The 24,202-nt window shown below is 43.8% G+C and overlaps 2 protein-coding genes across 9 annotated transcripts in view; one reads left to right on the forward strand and one right to left on the reverse strand.

The window, feature by feature from the left end:
• The first annotated feature begins 318 nt into the window (after window positions 1–318).
• Window positions 319–15,885, forward strand: atat1 (alpha tubulin acetyltransferase 1). Of its 7 annotated transcripts, none has more exons than XM_037794669.1 (13): window positions 319–742; window positions 2,653–2,713; window positions 2,803–2,894; window positions 3,367–3,424; window positions 3,556–3,669; window positions 4,427–4,528; window positions 5,654–5,699; window positions 6,078–6,122; window positions 8,573–8,647; window positions 9,482–9,695; window positions 12,020–12,105; window positions 13,574–13,670; window positions 15,123–15,885. In XM_037794669.1, exons 1-13 carry the CDS (start codon window positions 648–650, stop codon window positions 15,430–15,432), a joined length of 1,395 nt encoding a protein of 464 aa, XP_037650597.1. In that variant the 5' UTR covers window positions 319–647; the 3' UTR covers window positions 15,433–15,885. The 7 variants fall into 7 exon arrangements, with proteins under 7 accessions (XP_037650597.1, XP_037650601.1, XP_037650598.1 ...); XM_037794670.1 differs by having other exon boundaries at window positions 320–742; window positions 13,592–13,670; XM_037794671.1 differs by lacking the exon at window positions 6,078–6,122 and having other exon boundaries at window positions 321–742.
• A 54-nt stretch (window positions 15,886–15,939) lies between these two features.
• Window positions 15,940–24,202, reverse strand: part of si:ch211-152p11.4 (regulator of G-protein signaling 8) — a 9,065-nt gene continuing 802 nt past the window's right edge. Inside the window, exons 2-7 of one of the 2 annotated variants that reach the window (XM_037794699.1) lie at window positions 23,242–23,294; window positions 21,888–22,391; window positions 20,639–20,688; window positions 20,321–20,454; window positions 18,984–19,150; window positions 15,940–18,199 (exon numbers count right to left, since the gene is read on the reverse strand). In XM_037794699.1, the coding sequence (XP_037650627.1) occupies window positions 18,029–18,199; window positions 18,984–19,150; window positions 20,321–20,454; window positions 20,639–20,688; window positions 21,888–22,391; window positions 23,242–23,280 (1,065 nt within the window). In that variant the 5' untranslated portion in view covers window positions 23,281–23,294 and the 3' untranslated portion in view covers window positions 15,940–18,028. Of the gene's footprint in view, window positions 18,200–18,983; window positions 19,151–20,320; window positions 20,455–20,638; window positions 20,689–21,812; window positions 22,392–23,241; window positions 23,295–24,202 lie in introns of both variants that reach the window. The other variant, XM_037794698.1, reaches the window with a different exon arrangement.

Below are 24,202 nucleotides of genomic sequence, written 5' to 3' on the forward strand. Positions count from 1 at the left end.
ATCGCGCCTCCACGCTACCAGAATGCATTGCACGGCTGCTTTACATAGACAATGAATGGGAAGCGTGGAAAGCACGGAGCCTGTGGACACACACCATCAGTAACAATCAGTGCTTGAAGTGCCTGTGGTGCGGAGAAGATCATCATATCATTCTGCCTTGAATTAATTAAAGAAAGAAACAGCTCTCGGACGGGAGCCGGCTCCCATCGTTCACTTAAAAGAGCTCAATGAACCGGCTCAATGAACCGGCTCAATGAACCGGCTCAATGAACCGGCTCAATGAACCGGCTCAAGTAACCGGCTCGTTCGCGACCGACACATCACTAGGCGACACATCACTAGTAGACACAATGGAGCTGCAGTGATGATACATTGTAGCCTTCATCCATGATATTAATACATCCATCACTGTAGCAGCAGCTTCACTCACAGAGAGCATCATTAAGCATCATTTAAATGTCCCTCTAACTCGGGCACTGATTAACCGTTAACCGTTAACCGTTAACTCTACAGGCAGCTAGCTGAGCAGCTGCTGGAGCACCACTAACCGGCATCAGCTGCACCTCCTCTCTGCTAAACTAAGCTAACATCCGCTATCAGAACTACCCAGCTGATAATCTGCCTCAGAGATTATTATTATTATTATTATGATGGAGTTTCCTTTTGATCTGAACCAGTTGTTCTCTGAGAGAGTCTCCATCCTGGACCAGACTCTGGTAGCAGGTCGCAACTCAACAGGAAGGTGAGTCAGATAACAGATTCTCTTTGTTGTTGTTAGTTAGCCTGGTAACGTTAGCATCAACAGAGAGGAGCATCTCTGTAGAGATCCTCTAGAGAGACACTATGATGACAAACTACATGCAAAACTCTGACATGCTTTAATGCTGTCCAGATGTTGTCATGCTCTCTGTGTTGTCCTGTTTGCAGGGTGTGTCTGCAGGGTGTGTTTACCACTGAGATCACTGGAGGAGCAGAAACACCATCAGTCAGTCATCAGTCAGAAACAGGGTTAACACACAGTCACAGGTTGATGGGGTCATAGAATAGAATACAAAGCTTTATTGTCATGGTATTAAAGAGAAGGAGATTCACAGTGTCCACTTCTGGTCAGTTCTTTAAAACAAATACTTGACTAAAGACTAAATGAGGCAGGTAAAACATATAACAGGTAAAACACACAGTTATAAAGCAAATAAAACAGGTAAAGTAGATGTAATAAATATAAACACAAGTGTTACACTAGAAGTATTAAAATAAAGATAGATGTAATGTAAACAGATGTAATAAATAAAATGTAAACAAAGTTGTACTTGAGGTGTATATATATATATATTGCATCTAAATACAGCATGTAGTTGTGGTACTGTGAGGGAGGTGGAGCATCCAGAGGAAACGATGCAAACATAGAAGAGACCAGAGGCCTGTACTATGAAGTGAGTTAAACATCTCCAGGGTATCTTCTCGTTATCTGGCTTCACTTAACCTAACAACCGAGATCTCGCTAAACTGTACTACAAAGCTGGTTATCAACTCAGTAAAACAACCCAGGGTTTCTCAGTCTGGTTATGAGTTCACATGAACGAGGAGGTGTTTGCAGCATCTGACCAATCACAGACATGAACAAGTCTACAGACAGGCAGAGCGGCAGATTTAACAAAGAGTAAACTATATTAGACAAATACGAAGAAATTAAACACTTAATCCAGACTAACAGTAACACAGTTGAAGCTGCTAAATGCAGGAAGAACAGCTTGAAAAAGAAAAAACTCCAGATGTGTGAATGCGTAAATTAACAGATTTATTAATTTAACGGAACACTCAAAAGTCGAATATACTCGTCTAAATATAAATAGCTTTTCAGAATGTAGAAGATGAATGGATTACTTATCTTTTTACCCTGCAAAAATGTGGTTGCGTCTATGATTATTTAAACCTCCTTTCACCTGCTTCCCTCCTCTCTGACGGTGTGAAACGGACTCGAGAGCAAGTAAAAACAAATAAATATAAAAATATAATTCAAAGCGGAAAACACCCACAACATAAAGTCAGCTGTCATTCCTGTATCTGTCAGTTTAAACTGTGTTGTTTTTAGCTGGATTATGATTTAAATTTCTTCATATGTGTGTAATATTATCATATAATCACCGCACTGAGCTCTGATTGGTCAGTAGGAGGTGCTTTTATAGGAGTTGATCTCTGATCTGGAACATAACCTGCTCCGAGCAGGTTAGCCGTTCAGCATCAGTTACCATGGTGATCTACCCCGGTAAGAAGTGATCCAGCTTCGTAGTATCGAAAACCCAGAGTTAACCCTGAAGTTACCTCGATAACCGCAAATCCTGCTTCGTAGTACAGGCCTCAGGGCTGCTGTCGAAAAGTCCCAAAAAAAATACATCTTAGTGTCTCTTCCTAACCTACAATGTAAAACGTGAGATTTTGTTTTATTATAAAGCAGGTTTAAGTTCTATATAAATACTGTGAAAGGATCAAAACACTCAATCCATGGAGAAACACACACAGCCCGTATTCAGAAACGGCGCCTTTAAACAAGCCGTCAGAATTTCTGTAATTTCCTCCTTGCTGTTTGACGAGTGCCTCATTCAGACGCTGCTTTGTAAATCATATTCTGCTCTACTGTGTTCGTCTCTGTAGGCCACATCTTCAGGCCCACATAGCCACAGTTATTGATGAACTTGGGACAGCCTCAGCAAAGGTGAGTCAGTAGGTGAGGTAGTGTGTTTATGATCTTATATGTTGTTTAGTTGTTTGTGTTTAACAGTGTTGGTGCTTTGCTCTCCACAGGCCCAACAGCTCCCAGCGTCTATAACCAGCGCTTCTAAGCTGCAGTCCCAGAAGCATCAGCTCTACCTGCTGACTGACGGAGAGCGCAACAGGTACGGCTCACATCCTTCCCTCAGCTTTCACTCATTACATACACACTGACTGAGCTGCACGGAGCTGAGTCTTACTGTGCTCACAATGCATGTACTGTAGTGTTGAAACACTCATGGAGGCAGCTCTCCTCAAATCAAACACTAGGTGATGTGAAAATCATACTCATTGCCCCTCTCTCACCCTCCTCTCATTCTCCTCTCACCCTCCTCTCCCCCCTCTCTCATCCTCCTCTCACCCTCCTCTCATCCTCCTCTCACCCTCCTCTCACCCTCCTCTCACCCTCCTCTCACACTCCTCTCACCCTCCTCTCACCCTCCTCTCACCCTCCTCTCACCCTCCTCTCACCCTCCTCTCATCCTCCTCTCACCCTCCTCTCACCCTCCTCTCACCCTCCTCTCACACTCCTCTCATCCTCCTCTCACCCTCCTCTCACCCTCCTCTATCGCTGCCCCTCCTTCCCCCTACACACAGAGGACGAGGTGCGGCTCTGGGATTTCTCAAGGTCGGCTACAAGAAGTTATTTCTGCTGGTGAGTCACCTGTTTTTCCTTCATTCTCTTCATTGGTGACGTGTCATCCCGGCTCTAATTCCACATGCTTCACTGACTGTGTGTGTGACTGTATCAGCTGTACAGGTATGCTGCTTGTGTTTCCTCCACAGGACCAACAAGGTGTGCACGTAGAGGCAGAGCCACTGTGCGTTTTGGATTTCTACATCGCAGAGAACCTGCAGCGACATGGCTACGGGCTGGAGCTGTTTGATTTCATGCTGCAGGTGAAACATCCATCTCTCTGAGGCAGTAGTGGAAGATGTTATTACAGTCTCCTCGCCAGGTTCCTCAGTTCAAACATGAGTATTCTGACGGCTTGATCGCTTGCCAAGATGCATCTTGTGATGAAATGAAGAATGTTCCTGTGCCCTGCACACAGATTTTGTGTGATAGAGTTGCAAACGTAGGCTGCTTCCACAAATATTTTTGCCACTGTAAATACGTTTCTTTTCTTTTAATGATCTCCTGACTTATAGCCATACCAGTTCTAGGTCTGAAAAAGGGTCAAGCACTTCTTTAGTTTGATGAGGACCGTGCTCCCAACCCGTGAGCATTTGTGCATTTTAACCAACAACCCAATGATAACCAGAGGTCTGTACTACGAAGCAGGGTTTGGGGTTAGCGAGGGTAACTTCAGGGTTAACCCTTCAGGGTTTTCCGTCCTACGAAGGTGGTTCACTTCTTATCGGGTAGATCATCATGGTAACTGATGCTGAACAGCTAACCTGCTCCAGAGCAGGTTATGTTCCAGATAAGAGATCAACTCGTATAAAAGCACCGCCTACTGACCAATCAGAGCTCAGTGTGCAGATCGTATGATAATACATAACACATATGAAGAAGTTACAGTCATAATCTTGCACTATCAAAAGACACCTACCAAAACTGAATAATGTAACACCAGTACTCTGATGATGATTACAGTCCATCTCTGTGTGCTGTTTATCAGTGACTGCATGTTTTCTGCTTCTCTACCTGCAGCACAAGAATTTAGAGCCCGTTCTGATGGCTTACGACAGGCCCTCGCCCAAATTCCTGTCTTTCCTGTCAAAGCATTACTGCCTGACACCGAGTGTTCCTCAGGTACAGTCTCTACTTTATACTCGTTGTATGTGTATGTACAGTATGTGTTAGGGATGTCACCATACCAGAAATCAAGTAGTCAATACCAATACCAGTGAATTTCCTCAATTCTCGATACCAAATTTGATACCACGGTAAAAAAAACAACCAATAAATCCCATGTAATGTGTACATGTGTCTATGCATATCCCCAGATTGCAGTAGTTTAAATTCACTGACATGATGACATTTCACTGGGTATAGGCTACCAATCGATTGCAGTTTGGGGCAAGTCATAGTCAAGTCAGCACACTGACACACTGACAGCTGTTGTTGCCTGTTGGGCTGCAGTTTGACATGTTCTGATTGGAGCATATTGTTTTATGCTAAATGCAGTACCTGTGAGGGTTTCTGGATCAATATCTGTCATTGATTTGTGTTGGTAATTGATTTACAATAATACATTTATACATACATTTACATAAAGCAGCATTTTCGTCCACTCCCATGTTGATAAGAGGATTAATTACTCTCCATTTACTGTACATTTTGAACAGATAAAACATGTTTTAAGCGATTGACAGCCCTACTAAGGATTGGACTCAGCAATGTTAAGGGACTCTGATCTGGATCAGGGCAAAGCTTCTGGTGGTACACACTGAATTAGCTGTGTTTGAACTAGTCTTAAGTTTGGGCGGGACTGTCATCATTCACTCCTCGGTCACGTCGGGCCAAAGTACAAGCAGCTTGTTAGCCAGCTCTAGTTTCTGAATGAACACTGTGAGATGTGGTTGAAAGTTCCAAAAGCTAGAAAGCAGACCTTTGAGTGTATGTTATTTTTGGTCACATAATCTCTTCCCAAAAGCCAAGACTGAATATCTGTGTTTATGTACCCAGTGTTCTGCCTGAAAGGCGCTAATGGCTTTCCTGTTTTGTGGTTGCTCGCTTTCATCATGTTGATAGCTGCTGGAAGCTCGCTGCCAGCCACACCCAGCACAACAAGCACACTCCCTGAAACATCCAACAAGACAAACTTACAATAAACCTACGATCTAACACCCTCTGCTTTATTGTAAAACAACTATCTATGGCCACCTTCATCATGAGCAGTTTGAATTATCTAGTCTTTCTTTTGATTCTGTCCAGGCCAATAACTTTGTGGTGTTTGAGGGCTTCTTCCTCAACAGATCAGGTAACTTCTCCTCTACTCTCAGCTAATTGTTTTGTTGTTGTTGTGAAAGCGGTTAGGTAATTGTTATGTAATTTTCTTCTCTGTGGTAATATGGGCGTTGATGTGTGGGTAAGAGCTTCAAACATGACATCATTACCAGCTGAACCTGTATTTGTTTGGCATCTCTGGTACTTCATGACATATTCTTGCATGCTGCAGCTTTAAAGTGAATTCTTGCTTTTGGCATCTCGACAAATTCATCTGTTTTGTTGTACATGTCTGTGTGGAAGGACAAAAACTCCCCCTCATTAGAGTGTAAGGAACGTGGCACTCGACCAAAGAGTGCTGATCTGCTTTTATTTCAGTTCCAAAATCTTTTGTTTCACCAAACTCTCCCAGGCTCGCCCTCCTCTCCTCTGACGGATCAGGGATGTTCGGCTTTTTGTAAGGATCTCTTTTCTTTTCTCATAATGTCCCCAGCATCTTGTCCTCCTTCCTTTGTCCCATAAATAAGGTCCATATTATATATATGATGATGTTGGTCTCTTATTTTCTCCCTCATAATTTCTCAGCACTTTCCCATCACCTGCATTTATCTACCTATACAGGTACAATATATGTCATGTATTACGTATCATGCCATATACTGAACCCAGAGAGTCACAACCTGTAGACCAACTCAACCCCCCCACAGACCCGCTGACTGACATGAGAACACCTGCTTGGTTCCTCACCCTCCGATGTCTCTAAATGTCTGTCAGTTTGTTAAGAGCCAGTTGAATGTGCTTTGTGTGACACTCTGCCATCATTAACCAGTAGGGGAGGGGCGTAACGATACGTTCTTACAACGATACGATTTCCATGGTTCCAATACGATCCAAGGACGATATCTGGCTCATCTAGAGCGATACGGTACGGCACGATACGGTACGGCACGATACGGTACGATACGATACGATACGATACGATACGATACGATACGATACGATAGGGTACGGTACGATACGGTACGGTACGGTACAATACGATACGATTCAATGATTTTGAGCTGATGGTGATCAAACAGCTGATAGTGATCAAACAGCTGGTAGTGATCAAACAGCTGGTACTGATCAAACAGCTGATAGTGATCAGACAGCTGATAGTGTTCAAACAGCTGATAGTGTTCAAACAGCTGATAGTGATCAGACAGCTGATAGTGTTCAAACAGCTGATAGTGATCAGACTGCTGATAGTGATCAAACAGCTGGTAGTGATCAAACAGCTGATAGTGATCAGACAGCTGATAGTGATCAAACAGCTGATAGTGATCAACAGCTGATAGTGATCAAACAGCTGATAATGATCAAACAGCTGATAGTGATCAGACAGCTGATAGTGATCAAACAGCTGATAGTGATCAAACAGCCAGTAGTGATCGGACAGCTGATAGTGATCAAACAGCTAGTAGTGATCAGACAGCTGATAGTGATCAAACAGCTGATAGTGATCAAACAGCTGGTAGTGATCAAACAGCTGATAGTGATCAGACAGCTGATAGTGATCAAACAGCTGATAGTGATCAGACAGCTGGTAGTGATCAAACAGCTGATAGTGATCAGACAGCTGATAGTGATCATACAGCTGATAGTGATCAAACAGCTGATAGTGATCAAAGAGCTGGTAGTGATCAAACAGCTGATAGTGATCAGACAGCTGATAGTGATCATACAGCTGATAGTGATCAAACAGCTGATAGTGATCAAAGAGCTGGTAGTGATCAAACAGCTGATAGTGATCAGACAGCTGATAGTGATCAAACAGCTGATAGTGATCAAAGAGCTGACGTTAGTTGAGTTTCTGTTCTGTTTTTTTACTTTACTCCCGTCGTGATAATCTGCCTCGCGGACCGTCTGCTCTCCGGCTGGATACGTGAGGCTGATGCTGCGCGCACGTAGATATCATGACGGGGAAAGGAAAGTCATTTTCTCTGAATGAAACAACGACAGCGCACGAGGAAAGCTCCTGTAGGGTGAAGACGCCCTCGTCAGGTGGACTGATAGCGTCTGAAACTCTGCCGACCGGCTCCTCTACCGGGTGAGACAGCGAGGAGTCCAGGGCGCCGGTCGTCTGCGCGCACGTCATGGATGCGTGCTCGCGCTGCAGAGGGCAGAGCTGGTGCATGTCTGGAGAGTGAACCAGAGTAACGTTTAACATTTCTTTACTAATAAAAGTGCTAAAACACTTTGATGTAACGTTTGTCGTCCTTAAATACAAGGTACAAATCCTCAGTATCCATACAATCCATTTTATATTGCTATACGTCTCCCGTGAAGGACAACTAGCCGAGTACCTATCAATGTAGTTGGATCGTAGGAATATAAATCGATGTAGTAGATGAATCGTTACACCCCTAGTTCTTACCTAAGAACAAATCCCAGATAAGAAGACCGGTGAAAGTCAGAATCTTGGTGGGTTTTAAGAAGACATGTCTTCTTAGGAGTGGTGGTGGATGAGGCCCGATATGGCTGCTGTCAGATTGAGGCTACCAATCATTTATTTGTGTCAAAGGCACTTCAGTGAATTTGATGAAGATGATTAAAACAGGCTAAAAATCAACTTCAAAACAGAATTTGAATATTGGATTGTGGTTGTCCTGCACTACTCAAATAACTGTGAACAAGAACAACTATTCCACATGGCTGAATACACAGTAAGATAGCTGCTTGTTTAGTCTGTGAGAGATAAAGCCGGGGGCTGTCTGTCTTCCAGCCTTCACCACGTGATCATCCTCTAGTAGCAGCAGAGGAGATACTGTCCTAATGTAGCCTGTGAAGGACAGTCTGTGGGGCTGGGTAAGGGATCCTATCATGTTGTGTTTCTGTTCCCTGCTCTGAGTGTGCTCTCCTCCACAGCGGCCATGCTGAGAAAGGTTCCCCTAAAAAAGCCGGACGGAGAGATCAAACCCTACTCTCTAATGGAGAGAGAAGGTAAACCGTAGACACTGTTACTACGGTATATGGTGTTTGATGCTGACTGGTGAAGACAGATCACAGTTATGTGCAAGCAATAGATGGATGAATATAAACTCTAAAGTGTTGCGTCATGTTAGTATTAGATGAGGTGAGTTATATTAAGCCTTTTGTATTATATTTAGGCTCTACCTACTGTATGCTCCTATTATGCCATATATAGATAAAGGAGTTCATTCATAGCCCGGCCTGCATTACAACAGCATGTCTTACAGAAGTCAGCCTAGTCCAGGGGTCAGCAACCTTTACCAGCAAAAGAGCCAATGAAAGAACTCTGTCTGGAGCCGCAAAACATCTGATCATTGTGATTCCATTCAATTCAATTCAATTTATTTTTATATAGTGTCAAATCATAACAGAAGTTATCTTGAGACGCTTTATATATAGAGCAGGTCTTAGACCGTACACCATAGTGTGATGAAGGTAACGCAGTTTATAGTCTAAGTATATAGTATATGAGTCTAATGCAGTGAGGGCCAAAGAGACAATGTACTACGGAGTATTAGGGCCACATTGAGGGGAAAACATCTGAGATTTACACAATAAAGTCAGAATATTACGAGAAAAAAAGTCATAACTTTACAAGAAAAAAAGAAAATAACACGTAAAATTATGACGTTAGAATATTATTACTTTATTCTCTAAATCTCAGATTTATTTTTTTCCTCATCACCAGTTTTAGATATCACCATCAGTTTCCTGTGTCCTGTGTCTCTGTGGATCTCTGTTCATGTTTAGTTTCTAGTCACTGTTGCTGATAAATACTCAATATGGATTCCTTTTCCTGTCCAGTGGTGCGTCGGGAGCAGCGGGCTCGTCCCTGGCCGTTTGCTCCTCCTCACTCCCCCCAGCGGTCGGTATCCTCCCAGTGCTCCCACTCCCTCAGCGTGGGATCCTCCCCCAGCAGGGCACCCCCGCGAGCCGCCCCAGCTTCTGCCCCTGGGGGCAGCAGGGACCAGAGCCCACAGTCCCCTCTCGTGGAGCGCTGCAGGGCAAGACGCACCAGGTGAGAAAGAAACACGTTGACAGGTGTTCAAATGAGATCTGGTATCTGGAGCGGTCATCCGTTGGCCTTAGAAACGCCCGCCCCCCTGTGGCAGGAATTCACTCTTATTGCAGGCAGACGTGTCACTACACGCAAAAATATCAAAGATACCAATACTGAATATCTGAAACGGTTTCAATACTCATGTTCCACTGTCTCCGTGGTGACGGATACCAGCTGTGCTCTCTGACACACACTTGACACACACTTTTAATAACAATCTCAAATGTGATGCCCTTAATGTTGTGTCAATCTTTAGCTTCGTGCTCCTCGTAGCCACACACATACTGTCTATCAGTGCGGCGTAACTTTAGCGAGTTCCCGACAGACCGTGTGAGTGTTGGCGGTGAGTGTGAGGTTGTTGGTGGCGTTCTAGCTGTGAACGTAGCTTTAGCAGTGTGTGTACAGTTTATTTAGTCTGTGAATAATAAATTCTACGAGGCTACAACTCCTCAAGACCAGAGCCAACTTCCTGTTTCTGTAACTCCGGCTCAGACTGTCTTAAGGTGGTCTGTTAAGGTGGACCAGCTTTTCTCCTTAAAGTGACGAGCCGCTCCTCTGCTCAGCTTTTTAATTAATTATTAACATTTCTGTTAACCGTTCAACCGATAGCATTAAACGGTTAATTATTAACATCCCTAGCTTGAACGCTGATCTACCTGCTCGCATGTCTCCTTCTCTGTCCATGATGAAATGCTATAATATGTAGTATTTGTGATAGCAGTGTAAGTGAGGTGTTGCATTAACAAAGTAGGAAGTGTTGTACAGACAGTAGAAGGCTGCTGACAGTGTGCAGGTCGGCTCAGCTTGGCAGAGGGATGCTCCATTTCCTCTCATTAGTCACTTATTGTGTCCAGCCCTCTCTCTCCTACGCATTTGTTCTTTCTAAACACTGTCCCTTTTCTTTCTCTTTCTCTTTCCCCTTACCCTTCATTTCTTCATTCTCCCATTCCGCCCCATTTATCTTCTTTTACCCATTTGATGTCTCTCCTTGTTGCCATCATCATCGTCTGGTATACTTCAATAGTTCCCTTAATAGATCTTAGCTGGGCTTCCATTGACGAGCCTCTGACTACCACCGTGGCCTCTTCCATTTAAAGGAACGCCCGTTGCTCTTTCAGATGTTTTCTGTGACACGGATTACGTTTACATGCGCACTAGTATCCTGGTTTTTAAGTCTTGCTCGTGATCATATTGGGGGTATGGTGTTTACATGGAACATGAAAACCTGCTCATCCATAATCCCTTTATACACGATCATAACGGTATCCAGGTGTCTGATCATCTGCCTGCAGCTGGATACTGAGTTTTCACCATCTCAGCTGGAATAATAGATTAGGTATTTCCATGCTGTCTCCTCCAGGTAGCACATCCATACTATACTCCAAAAGCTGCTCTTAACCAGGATACTAGTGCGCATGTAAACACACTCATGGAGGAGGCGAGTCTGTTGTTTTGGACTCCAGTAAGGAGAGAACAGGCCTAGTGAGGGCAACATGACGGCTCCTTCTTATCTGCTTCCCTTTTTGTAGAACCCATTAAATTATCTGCCATAAAACTCCACATGTGAGAGCGCCTTTTGTCATCCGATGAATATTATTATTAGTATTAACCAAACAAAGTGGTTGGTATAAGAGAGGGGTCGGCAACCTGCGTCTCTTCAGCTCCTCTCCAGAGGCTCCCTGTGGATCTTTAAAATGGAAATGAATAACTGTTTACATTTTCTTTTCTATGTATCATTGTTGTAGGTCTATGGTACGACGGTACGACGGAGTATTAGGGCCACATTGAGGGAAAAAATAAATCTGAGATTTAGAGAATAAAGTCATAATATTATAAAGTAGTAAATTTACCTGTTATTTTCTTTTTTTCTCGTAAAGTTACGACTTTATTTTTGTAATATTACAACTTTTTTCTCGTAAAGTTATGACCCGACAGATTTTCTTTCTGTTGATAGTAAAGGTTGCTGACCCCTGGGATAAGATAAAGTCGTATTTCCATCCTGTGGCTTATTATTTTTCCTGAGTTGGGTTTCATTGATACGCCGTGATGCACGTTTGCTCTCAGTTATGTTTCTTTATATTTTGGTTTTGTAATTAATGTCCTTTTTTTTTTCTTTTGTTCCCTTTTTTTCTTTCTGTTGTCTTTCCTAACTGTCCTTTGACTTGCACTTCCATCCCCTCCCGTCCTCCCATCCTCCCGTCCTCTCTCTTTTTATACCCTGCTCTGTATGTTTGGGATTTCTTTTTCATCCTCCTCGCTGGCTGTTACCATTTCTCTGGCAGCCAACAGGGTCTAATAGCCAGACGCAGCCTGTACAGTCGGCATATGGACGGCAGAGCTGTTGGACTGCTGGACAGAGCCTTGCCAGGTATGTTAATGTTAATGTTACAACTTTGTTAGAGCCACACATGGAAGTTAAACTGTTCACATCAGTCCCGTCAGTTACTGTGTTATACTGGTCATCATGTACAGTAAGCCGCTCACTGCTGTGACAGAATCCCCTTCAGGTCTCTCATCGCCCTGAAGGGGATTCTATCACAACAATGACCCGCTAGCTGTACATTATCCTCCTTATTACACGGCTACGTTTACACGGTTACCTAGCAACGGTCTGTTATACATAGCAACGGTCTGTTATACATGGCAACGGTCTGTTATACATAGCAACGGTCTGTTATACATAGCAACGGTCTGTTATATATAGCAACGGTCTGTTATACATAGCAACGGTCTGCTATACATAGCAACGGTCTGTTATACATAGCAACGGTCTGCTATACATAGAAACGGTCTGTTATACATAGCAACGGTCTGCTATACATAGAAACGGTCCGTTATACATAGCAACGGTCTGTTATACATAGCAACGGTCTGCTATACATAGCAACAGTCCGTTACATAACAACAGTCAGTTATACATAGCAACGGTCTGTTATACATAGCAACGGTCTGCTATACATAGCAACGGTCTGCTATACATAGCAACGATCTTCTATACATAGCAACGGTCTGTTATACATAGCAACGGTCTGCTATACATAGCAACGATCTTCTATACATAGCAACGGTCTGTTATACATAGCAACGGTCTGTTATACATAGCAACGGTCTGTTTTACATAGCAACGGTCTGTTATACATAGCAACGGTCTGCTAAACATAGCAACTGTCTGTTAAACATAGCAACAGTCCCTTACATAGCAACTGTCTGTTATACATAGCAACTGTCTGTTACATAGCAACTGTCTGTTATACATAGCAACAGTCCGTTACATAACAACTGTCTGTTATACATAGCAACAGTCCGTTACATAGCAACGGTCTGTTATACAAAATAGCAACGGTGTGTTATACATAGCAACGGTCCATTACATAGCAACGGTCTTATATATATGGCAACGGTCTGTTATACATAGCAACGATCTTCTATACATAGCAATGGTCTGCTAAAAGACGAAAAGAGAGAGCTGAGCCGAAAGGCAAAGCTCTGGATCTACCGGTCAGTCTTCGTTCCTACTCTCACCTCTGGTCATGAGGGCTGGGTCAGGACCCAAAGAACTAGATCGCGGGTACAAGCGGCCGAAATGGGTTTCCTCAGGCGGGTGTCTTTACTGTAAATTACAAGATGCATTCATGTTAGGGTGAACTCTGTATTTAATACTGACCTGAGTTTCATTGAAGGTGAACAAGTTTTTTTCATGGAAAAGTTGAGATGTAAAGTTGCTGAATGTTCTCGGTGGAAAATAGAACCATTAAAGCACCTTGATATGAATGAATGACCGGAGTCAGGTGCAGCACAGCTCTGTGCTCTCCTTCCTGTCCCTCCTCATGTGCTAGCACCTTGTGCCTCCTCAGGTCTGAGACCAGTGGGGGATCAGTCACTGGGAAACACAGACACACACAGGTTGGCCAGTATTCACACAGCACCAAGCAGGTATTCACTCTACTGCACTAGACACTTTAACACATTCAACTGTTGATTGTCAGGGAGGTTAACAAGCATGAAAGAAGAGAATGAGGAGGTTTAGTGCCTCCCCCCCATGTGCAGACATTTGTGGCTAAAACACATCGTGAACACTCAGAAAGGAGACCGAGGAAACGGTGAGGACAAACACTTCAAGCAGGAACCATATGGACGTATCTGTGCCGAAACACGTAGATGTTACTGTGATCTCCGTAGACAAGTGTTCGTGGGTAAACGTAGGTCGTAGCGGGTGAAATCATCAGGAAATCCGCCACTTTGGCAGGCAGGGAAAACACTAGTGATGGAACAGAGAACCGTAGTTGTCCTCTTTCTTGTCATCTCGTGCCTCCGTGACTATCGATTCCTCTTATTGATGCTTTCCCACAGTTACGCTGCACAATGACGCAGACGCACGCCGTATCATGTTTCAGTTAGTTTGGGACCGGAGACACGGTGAAGAGATAAAAAAGCTCTCAGCAGCATGGAGCTACTAAAGCTGAGGGGATGCATCCTGTTTCTACCTGATAAAGAGACACTGAGAACAACAAACCTGTGTTGAAACAGCAGGAGGAGAGTTAGTAACGTTAGCTGTTAGCAGCCGTTAGCAGCTCAGTCCAGACTGGATGAATACCGGAGATACCAACATTAACGGAGGTGCCATTGAGTTATTGTTATGAGGCGTTCAAAGTCGGCTCAGGAAAAATGACTATTGGGTGAAGGTAAATTACAACGTTATCATGATGTGTTCAAATGTAATCTGGTAAAATGTAGTTTTTGGTGAGAAACTTGAATAAATCCAGTAGTTTGAGGGAGATGATTTCACATCAATATAAAATAGATATTAGAGAGAGAATTATGACCTGTTTAACTTCCTAACACTAGCTCTAAGCAGCTGGCCAAGATTTTTTTAATCCAAGCAAATATTTAAATAATCTATGCAAACAACCACTACAGATGACAAATAATAATAATAAATATACAGTACAGTACTGTGTACAGTAGGCTACCCTCCACAGTGTAATTCCAACACTGTAATTTAACGTGTATATAATGTTTTATATGTAAAATATATCGAACATTCAATGACATCAGAAGTTATTCCTTCATTTAGTGCAGAGATTTCAAAAGTGGCAGATCAATTTTCTGAGTGGCAGACGAAAAAAACTACTCTCCTGCCACAGTGACAGGAAGTGAAGAAAGTTAATATCAGACCCTGCGTTTGGTTATATGAGTCCTTTTTGAAGGCACAGACAAATAACCTGTTTAGTTGTTGAGGTAAGGAGACGTGTTGGGCGTTGAGTTGCTCTCTGGTGTGTTTCAGTTGCATATGTCTGCACATAGGGTTATTATGCAGGGACATGTTTAGGTTTGTCCTCTACCTTCCATCCGCTGACCCTGTCCTGTCATTAACCCTTAAACCAGGTCCCAGCCGCTCTCACTTCCACCTCTGTTTGCATCCAAGAAGGACGGCATCTGCAGCCAGACCTCCGTAGACGGCGCAGAGACACGGCTGGACTCAGATGCCGAAGCCTGCGGTGTTAAAGAGGAGATCAGGGTGTTGGACAGTCCACAGCGTCCACAGCATCGAGGCAGGTCGGTCAACCAGAGACACGTGTTGGAGAAGGAGAGAGACCGATGCAACCCGAACGGCTCGTGGACTGTAGGAGAGAACTGCTACACCGCCTGGTGGGTGAAGCAGAAGCAGGAACACAGGAGCACCCGGCCCTGGTGATCGGGAGCGCCCGGCCCTGGTGACCGATCGGGGAGCGCCCGGCCCTGGCCCTGGTGATCGGGAGCGCCCGGCCCCGGCCCTGGTGATCGGGAGCGCCCGGCCCCGGCCCTGGTGATCGGGAGCTACTTTTGCTCTAAACTGAGACGTTTTTTAAATGTTATTGAGTTGTGGAAGCGTTCGATGCTTTCAGAACACATTGTACTCTCATGTGTTGAGTCGACACTCTGCAGCTCTTCAGGGCCCAAACTGTGTTCTGGAAGAAGACGTCTTTCTCCTTTAAAAGGGCTTTTTGTAATGTTGGTCTCCAAGATGAGTCATTTAACTGTCAACCAGTTTAATCTTAACTAGTTATGAGCCAAATATGAAGGTGTTTCACTACAAGAGCCGTCAGACACCAACATCCAAACCCAGTTGAAAAAATCGCCAAATATATAAAATAAACTTTCAAAATCATGTAACAATAATCAGTCTTCTGCTCTGAGACACTGAGACCTGTTTCATAAGGGAATTTGAATATCTACAACATCACGCTGTCATAGCCAACAAACACACTTCCTGTATCTGACCGGTTCACTTCATGTGCAGAAATTGTGGTGAAATGAAATAAGTTCCTGTATGTTAGCGTAGCTGTACGTTGGCGTGGCTGTACGTTGGCGTTAGCGTAGCTGTACGTTAGCGTAGCTGTACGTTAGTGTAGCTGTCTCCATCTTATGGCACGTGTACTTTACTACAAGAACACTTGATGGGGACTTTAATACGAGCACAGCGAAGGTTTTATTATGTTACACATTATATTGTTTCATTTAGCGATGTACTTTATTCATTCCCCGTAGACCCCGGAGATGTTAACTTTACAACAGAAATAAACATGTTTACAGTCTGGTACAAGAAACGCTTTTGGTCTCTACGGCTGATTTCCCCGTTAGTGACAACAACAGAACATGAAAACAGAACATGAAAACAGAGCCATGAGGAGGAGCAGAAGTCTAGTTATCTCTCAGAACACTTGAATTACAATATGCTGAAAGGTTATTATGGGATTTTTGCCAAATGATGCCAAAAATATACTGACTACTGCAGCTTTAAAGTTCGGCATTAATGAGGGCGTGGCCGCTTTGAGTGACAGGTGGGTGTCGTACCAGACGTCACCCGGACCGCCTTAGCTCCACCTCTTTAGCCGGGAGTTGTGCCGCGGACCAAGATCCTCCCACTTGGAGCTTCACAGCGGCTCTATAGAAACCTCGTCATGACGTCACGGAGACTACGGAGCAGATGTGCTGTAACTGCAGCTCTGAATCCACCGCTGAACGCTGATCTCCATCTCTGCATCACTGAAGAATCAACAGACCCGTCCGCTACAAAAACTGGATTTTATTTCATTTCTCTTTAAAAACTCTCACCTTACAAACACGTATCTGTTTCTTTCAAATGTTCTTCCTCATTATTCAATTTTTATAGGATCAACATTCAAGGAAATGCTCCTCAACATTACAAAGAACTGTCTTAAATTACAGAGTGTTTTCTGAGGCTTTGTATGCGTTTATAGTTTGTCTTTGTTAGAACAGACTGAACTCTCTGCAGCTGCGTCGTCATTTCACCCGTCAGAGTCAATTAGCTCAGATTTCCCGCCTTTGCCGGATTAGTAACTCGCAGTAGTACTTTGACCTTTTTTCTCAGCAAAGAGCTCATTCTCATTCCCGCTGAACTGGTTTTTCCTTTGCGTCAGCAGAGGAACATTAGCTGCTTACAGGGAGGACGTTTAATGATTCAAATGAGAGCTGCATAGTTTCACAGGTTACGGGAAGTCCAGGAAACAAAACTGTCATCTTTGTTTTTCCAAAGAAACCAAATAAAGGAATTTTAACATTTTGGGAAATAAGCTTATTTTTCCCCAAAAGTAGGATGAAAGGACGTGAATCTATTTTTAAGGACTTGATTAGCTTAGCGGAGGACAGCATACATACTGGAAGCATGGGGGAAACACAAAGGCATGAAATATTAATTTGGACATCTCACTCTCCAAAAGAAAGCATACTCATTTAACTGACTAATTCTTACACACAGTGTCTAAAGGCCATCAAGATCTTCTCCAGATATATACATTTTTAAACGAACCATCTCTTGAAGACATATTTAGGTTAATGATCGACAATATTTAGGAAGTCCTGGAAACCACTGAGCCCACTGTTCCTTCTCCACAAGTCCAGGTTCATCATCAACACGTGTCCTCTAGTCGTCCTCTCTGAGTAAGGAGAGGTAGATGTTGGACTGGAGGAAGCGGGGGTAGCAGTCTGTGTCCAGGTTCATCATCAACACGTGTCCTCTAGTCGTCCTCTCGGAGTAAGGAGAGGTAGATGTTGGACTGGAGGAAGCGGGGGTAGCAGTCTGTGTCCAGGTTCATCAACACGTGTCCTCTAGTCGTCCTCTCGGAGTAAGGACAGGTAGATGTTGGACTGGAGGAAGCGGGGGTAGCAGTCTGTGTCCAGGTTCATCAACACGTGTCCTCTAGTCGTCCTCTCGGAGTAAGGACAGGTAGATGTTGGACTGGAGGAAGCGGGGGTAGCAGTCTGTGTCCAGGTTCATCAACACGTGTCCTCTAGTCGTCCTCTCGGAGTAAGGACAGGTAGATGTTGGACTGGAGGAAGCGGGGGTAGCAGTCCGTGTCCAGCAGTGAGTAGATGCGTTTCTGAGCGTGGGACAGGGAGGTGTGAGAGGGAGCCTGCAGCAGCTGGATGGTCAGATCTCTGGTCTTACTGTCCAGGTTCACCTACAACAAGACAACACAGCAGGTAAGTAAGTACTGTACGGGCTACGCTCATTTAAACCTGGATTACTACTCAGATTTTAGCTTTTGGAGTTTTGACCGTCACTTCCATCGGCTAAACTGTCGGCTTATTTCCAACTTGTCTAAACATCTGATGGCTTGTAGGTCATGACCTTTTGGACTCTGTCTAAACACAAGCAGCCGTACAAGAACCTCTCCTAAATAATATAATATATATTCCAACTGTAATTAATTTGAAATACATTTGGATTTAAATCAGGAACAACTTGATCAAAGAATACGTCAACAAGACGTTAGGAATCTGCAGAGACGTTGCCGACCGTCTCTTCTCCTTCTGAGTGTTATCAACTCTCATCAATAACAAGATGTTTGTTTTATCAAACTGCTCCGGAGAAAGCATGTGCAACATGTGCAACGTGTGCGACGTGTGCAACGTGTGCAACGTGTGCAACATGTGCAACATGTGCACGTAGTGGAGTTTGTAAATGACTACATGAATACAGCTATTGATTCAACTCTGTGACATTAAACTTGAACCTCCAACACAAAGCTTCCGTAAACACGGGGAGTATCCAGAACACACAGAGCACATTGTTCGGAGGGAGGAGGAATACTTCTGAGAATAAAACAGATGAAAGTGCATTAAGAGGGAAAAGAAAGGTCGTGATGATGTGACAGGACTTGAGTTACACTTCCTGGTTCATGAAGAGAGGTCACATAGCTGTCGGTGTGTGCAGCCAGACTGAGTATAAAAGCAGGCGTGTACCTCGCGGGGAGCTCCGGGCTGGATGTAGGTGGAGCAGATCTCCTTGGCCCTCCTCTGCAGGCTGAAGTTGTTGGACGAGTGTCGGTACTGCTCACAGGCCAGATAGAACTGCAGGTTCTCCTCGCTGAACTCTGAACGCAGGAACGCTCCGAACACTGAGAGACCAGCTGGGAGGAGGAGGAGGAGAAGGAGTAGGAGGAGGAGGAGGAGGAAGAAGAGGAAGACGGAGGAGGAGGAGGAGGAGATGCATGTTACAAGAGGATAATCACACACAACAATCCCTCAGGCCTTATGAGCACAACATGTTTTTATTTAATCTTTATGTAACCAAATAAAAACAGCGTAGCCGCACGGGACACCGACCTGCAATGATTTATACGTATAAGAAGTTACAAACAGCACCTTTAATTTCTAAGATACTAAGACACTACCCATATGACCCGTCGCTTTCATCTACTGTATACTGACATTAAACTCACTGTAGCCGACCGACATCAGATTATTGTCCAACCATTTCTGAGTAGTATTGACCGATCGAGTTTGAGCGGACTTGGTTGCATGCAGGTAAACCGTCCATGTGGAGAGCAAAAGAGGTGGAACGCGTTGGCCGAAATGTAATCTTGGAACCCGCCGTCTGATGATGACTTAGCTTTTTATTAGCTGAGAAATAAACTGTTAACTGTGTGAAACTATCCAGCCGTAGGCGTCGTCTCTCAACTCCATCCTTGCGTCTCAAGTTGCTAATCGCTCTGTAAGCTGGCACACGGAAGAGGAAGTCTTGGTCTGGATATCCGTTATCTCAGCAGAAGATGAGATATCTGGACTTTTAGTCACTAGAATGGGTCAAGCTCCAAAAACATATTTCCCATAATGCAACTTGATAGCATCTTTTAGTAGACCCTTGCTGCGTGGTAAACACCCTTCAAAGGTCTTCACATGTCAGATCTGACACCATGTGGACAACCTACACCAGGGGTCAGCGACCTTTACTATCGAAAGACTGGAGCCGCAAAACGTGATCATTGTGATGAAGGTAACACAGTTTATAGTCTAAGTATATAGTATATCAGTCTAATGCAGTGAGGGCCAAAGAGACAATGTACTACGGAGTATTAGGACCACATTGAGGGAAAACACATCTGAGATTTACACAATAAAGTCAGAATATTACGAGAATTAAAAAGCACTAATTAAAACAAGGTTGTCACCGAGGTTCCGACCCGGCTTGGGGCCCTTCTGTGTGGAGTTAGCATGTTCTCTCCCCGTGTTAGCGTGGGGTTTTCTCCTGGTGCTCAGGTTTCCTCCCACAGTCTCTCTCAGAAGGAAGCAGGACTTACTTTGGCTGTCCAGCAGGGCGTTGAGGGAATCGGCCCATTTCTCCAGCTCTTCTCCGGCGATCTTCCTCTTCTTGCTTTGGCCCACCAGACTCCACTGACGCATGAAGAGCAGGCGAGACCTCCTCTCTGTAGGGCTGGGGACAAAAGGACAGGGACAGATAGCGGTCAGTACTAAAAGATACCGCTATCATCACAACAATCTCATCAGGGTAAGATCCATAAAGACTGACTCAGGATCAATGTTTGTCTAAGGACAGTTAATGAAATGTCTCGAGTGTGGTGAACATCAATAAATAAATAAATAAATAGGATTCTGACCTGTCTTTCTGTTCTGTGTTGGACAGGTTGGAGTTTGAGGAATGAGGACTCTGAAGCAGAAAAGAAAACAGGTTAAATGTTCCACTCTCTGAGAGCTCAATGAAGCAGCTTCTCTAGATTTAAACCTCCGACCTCAGCTACAGCACTGACTCATAGAACTGGGTTTAAACCTCTAACCTCAGCTACAGCACTGACTCATAGAACTGGGTTTAAACCCCTAACCTCAGCTACAGCACTGACACATAGAACTGGGTTTAAACCCCTAACCTCAGCTACAGCACTGACACATAGAACTGGGTTTAAACCTCTAACCTCAGCTACAGCACTGACACATAGAACTGGGTTTAAACCTCTAACCTCAGCTACAGCACTGACACATAGAACTGGGTTTAAACCTTTAAACCAGGATGTGTTGTAAAAGCTTCGTCATCTTGTGACTCTCATTCTTCTTGTAAAGAGTAACTGAACTATCATAACAATCCCATCTCAACGTGCACTTAATGGCTTCGTTTTCTGAAGCTTTCAACCGTTTCACATGGTCGTCATCAGCAGACGGGAGTCACGGTCGTCATGGAGATCAGTCTGTTGACATGAGAGCTCAGCAGCTGTATGATGCACTTTAAGGACATCATGTTTGAGTGTTGAGTGAAGCACAGCCGGCTCGTTTAAAAGGGACAGTGTGGAGGATTTTTGTGGTGTGGTTGCAGGTTGCAATCAACTGAGTACCCCTCCTCTCACTCCTCCCTTTCCAAGACGGAGGTAACGTGAGCGGCCGAGTGCTTAACCGTGGTGACGGTGTTGGCCTGGCTCAGAGGTCATTCATATCCATACCATAATAACACTACTTTAGGAGCAACAGAAGTCAGACGGCGGCTGGCGGTACCACGGTTTAACACTCTGCGACTCACGTTACAGCAGTTTCACAAATGTGTCGGAGAACTACGGCGGCCTTCAGGTGACGTAAAACCATGAAAGTCTCTCTCTAGAGCAGAGTTTGGTTTGTCCCTTCTGGGCTCCTGTAGAAACATGTAGGACTCCGTGAAGAGGACCCGATCCCTCTGTACATATGAAGGACTCATTCTAAGCTAACGGAAACCATTCTTAGTTTCAGGTGATTATACACTAATGAAAACATACTTATTCATATTATATTCCATTTCTACAACGTTCCAACCTTTAATCTGGATCCTATCTGTAAGAAGAAGCTGCCTCTATGCTGCTCTACAGACTGAAACTGAAGCGGGTCCACCTGCCCAAACAGACTCTTGAGGTGCAGTTTAGCAGCTGATAGTTTGGCTTTGTGCTGGTGGCGGTGCTGGAACCTGAAGGGGTTGGAGGAGGAGGAGGAAGGAGACGGAGGAGGCTGGTCGTCTCTGTCCATGCTCTCCGTGCTGCCCTGGGCGCCCGGCGCCAGCTGGCCGTCGCTGTAGGCCCTGCATCCTTCGTCGAGGGCACCGATTCCCAGGTGGTTCTTGTCCTGTTTCCCCAGCTCGGTCAGGTTCTCCACGCTGATGCTGTGCTCCTTTTTCAGCTTCTTCTTCTTCCCCGCATCGCCGGGACTCGCTCTGGGCTCCTGGATGGTGGGAGTCAAACATCCGTCCTGCTCGTTTTCCTCCGTGTGAGGCGTGTAAGTGCCGGACTCCCGGTTGTTGTCATAATCTGGGTTCTTCAGCACCACCTTCCTCCACGGGAAGAAGTCCAGATCCAGGAGGATCCCTCGGAGTTGAATCTGCGCATGGTGGCTGTGTGAGAGCTGAACAAAGACAAGTAAAGACCAGAATGAGGTTTAAGAAGAGATCAGCAGAAAGCAGAAAGAGATAAACATAAAGCAGAGATTTAATCTTTTTATTAGGATCTCTTTTAGCCAAGCTATTCTTCAAAGAGTCCTCAACATCAAAAAGACATCACTTTAATAGAAACAAACAATATTTATACAAGTAAGAAACCTAAAACCCACAACTAGTCCCGAACACTGAACATTAAAACAACTAATACTGAGAACCCACCTGATATACCAGGAACCAGATCATTTTCAGATACATATTTCTATCATCTCACATACTTTCATTTCAGATAGTTTTTTAAAAGTAATCCTAGACCAGGGCTCAGAAACCTTTACTATCAAAAGAGACATTTTAGACAAAAAAAGAAGAAGAAAATATCTGTCTGGAGCCGCAAATCATGTGATCATTGTGATGAAGGTAACTCAGTTTATAGTCTCAGTATAAAGTATATCAGTCTAATGCAGTGAGGGCCAAAGAGACAATGTACTACGGAGTATTAGGGCCACATTGAGGGACAAACATCTGAGATTTACACAATAAAGTCAGAATATTACGAGAATAAAGTCATAACTTTACGAGAAAAAAAATTAAATAACATGTAAAATTACTACTTAATAATATTACGACTTTATTCTCTAAATCTCAGATTTATTTTTTCCCCCTCAATGTGGCCCTAATACTCCGTCGTACCGTCGTACCATAGACCTACAACAATGATAAATAAAATGAAAATGTAAACAAAGAACAGTTATTCATTTCCATTTGTAAAACTCCACAGGGAGCCTCTGGAGAGGAGCTGAAGAGACGCAGGATGCTGACCTCTGACCCCTGGTCTAGCCGTTGCCCTTGTGGTGTCATGTAGTTAATTCCACCTTTGAGGGGGGTTGAGGTTTGGGAAAGAAAAATAAATTTGGACTATCAGAAAAATGGGTCAAAGAGATGATGAAGTGCTCTGTATTGATTGTTTCTACTCAGTATACAGCGACCGAGCTCCCATAGAAACACCACATCTTAATTTATGAGAGTTAAATTAAGAATTAGAATTACAGCCTTCACCAACCAGTTAGTTAGTTTACATCCATGTCTGTTTAAAATGTCATCACTTCATCATTTCATCCTACTCGTGTTAAATCGTCATTATTCTTGAGTTATGGTCAAAAACGTGTTTCGTGAGCAGCGTCTGAAATTAACTTTCTTCACTTCCTGCCACTCAGATATTTTATCTGCCACTTTAGAAATCTCTGCACGCCGTGGAGGGAGACTAGTGTACACAGTACTCTACTGTACTTTGTTATTGTCATCTATAGTGATTATTTGCATTAAACACACAATTTTAGTTAAACAGCTCATAATGCTCTCTCTAATATCTATTTTATATACTAATGTATTATTATAAGCTGCTAAGAGCTAGTGTTATGAAGTTAACAGGACAGCAGACCTCAGATCAGCTCTGACTGCTTGTTTTCCCTCCAGTCTGTGAAATCTTGTAGATGCCGTTAGGAGCACCGGAGGACACCGGAGAGGAACAGGATTTTTTTTTCAGGTTACCTGTTAGTGTTCTACTGTCACGATACAGCGACCGTTTTATAACAAAAAAAACTTTTTTTAAATCATATTTGTATAATCTGCCTCCTTCAGCTTTTAACAAGCACTCTCTGATTCCTACATAAAGCCCCTTTACATTTTCACTTAAAAAGTTGACCAACTTTTACTTAGTGTCTTATCAATTTTAACTTAAAAACTAATTAGCAGTTTTATATTTCCTTGATTCTATAAACAG

Source organism: Sebastes umbrosus, chromosome 15 (genome assembly GCF_015220745.1).
Source record: "Sebastes umbrosus isolate fSebUmb1 chromosome 15, fSebUmb1.pri, whole genome shotgun sequence".
In the NCBI taxonomy this organism is placed as follows: Eukaryota; Metazoa; Chordata; class Actinopteri; order Perciformes; family Sebastidae; genus Sebastes; species Sebastes umbrosus.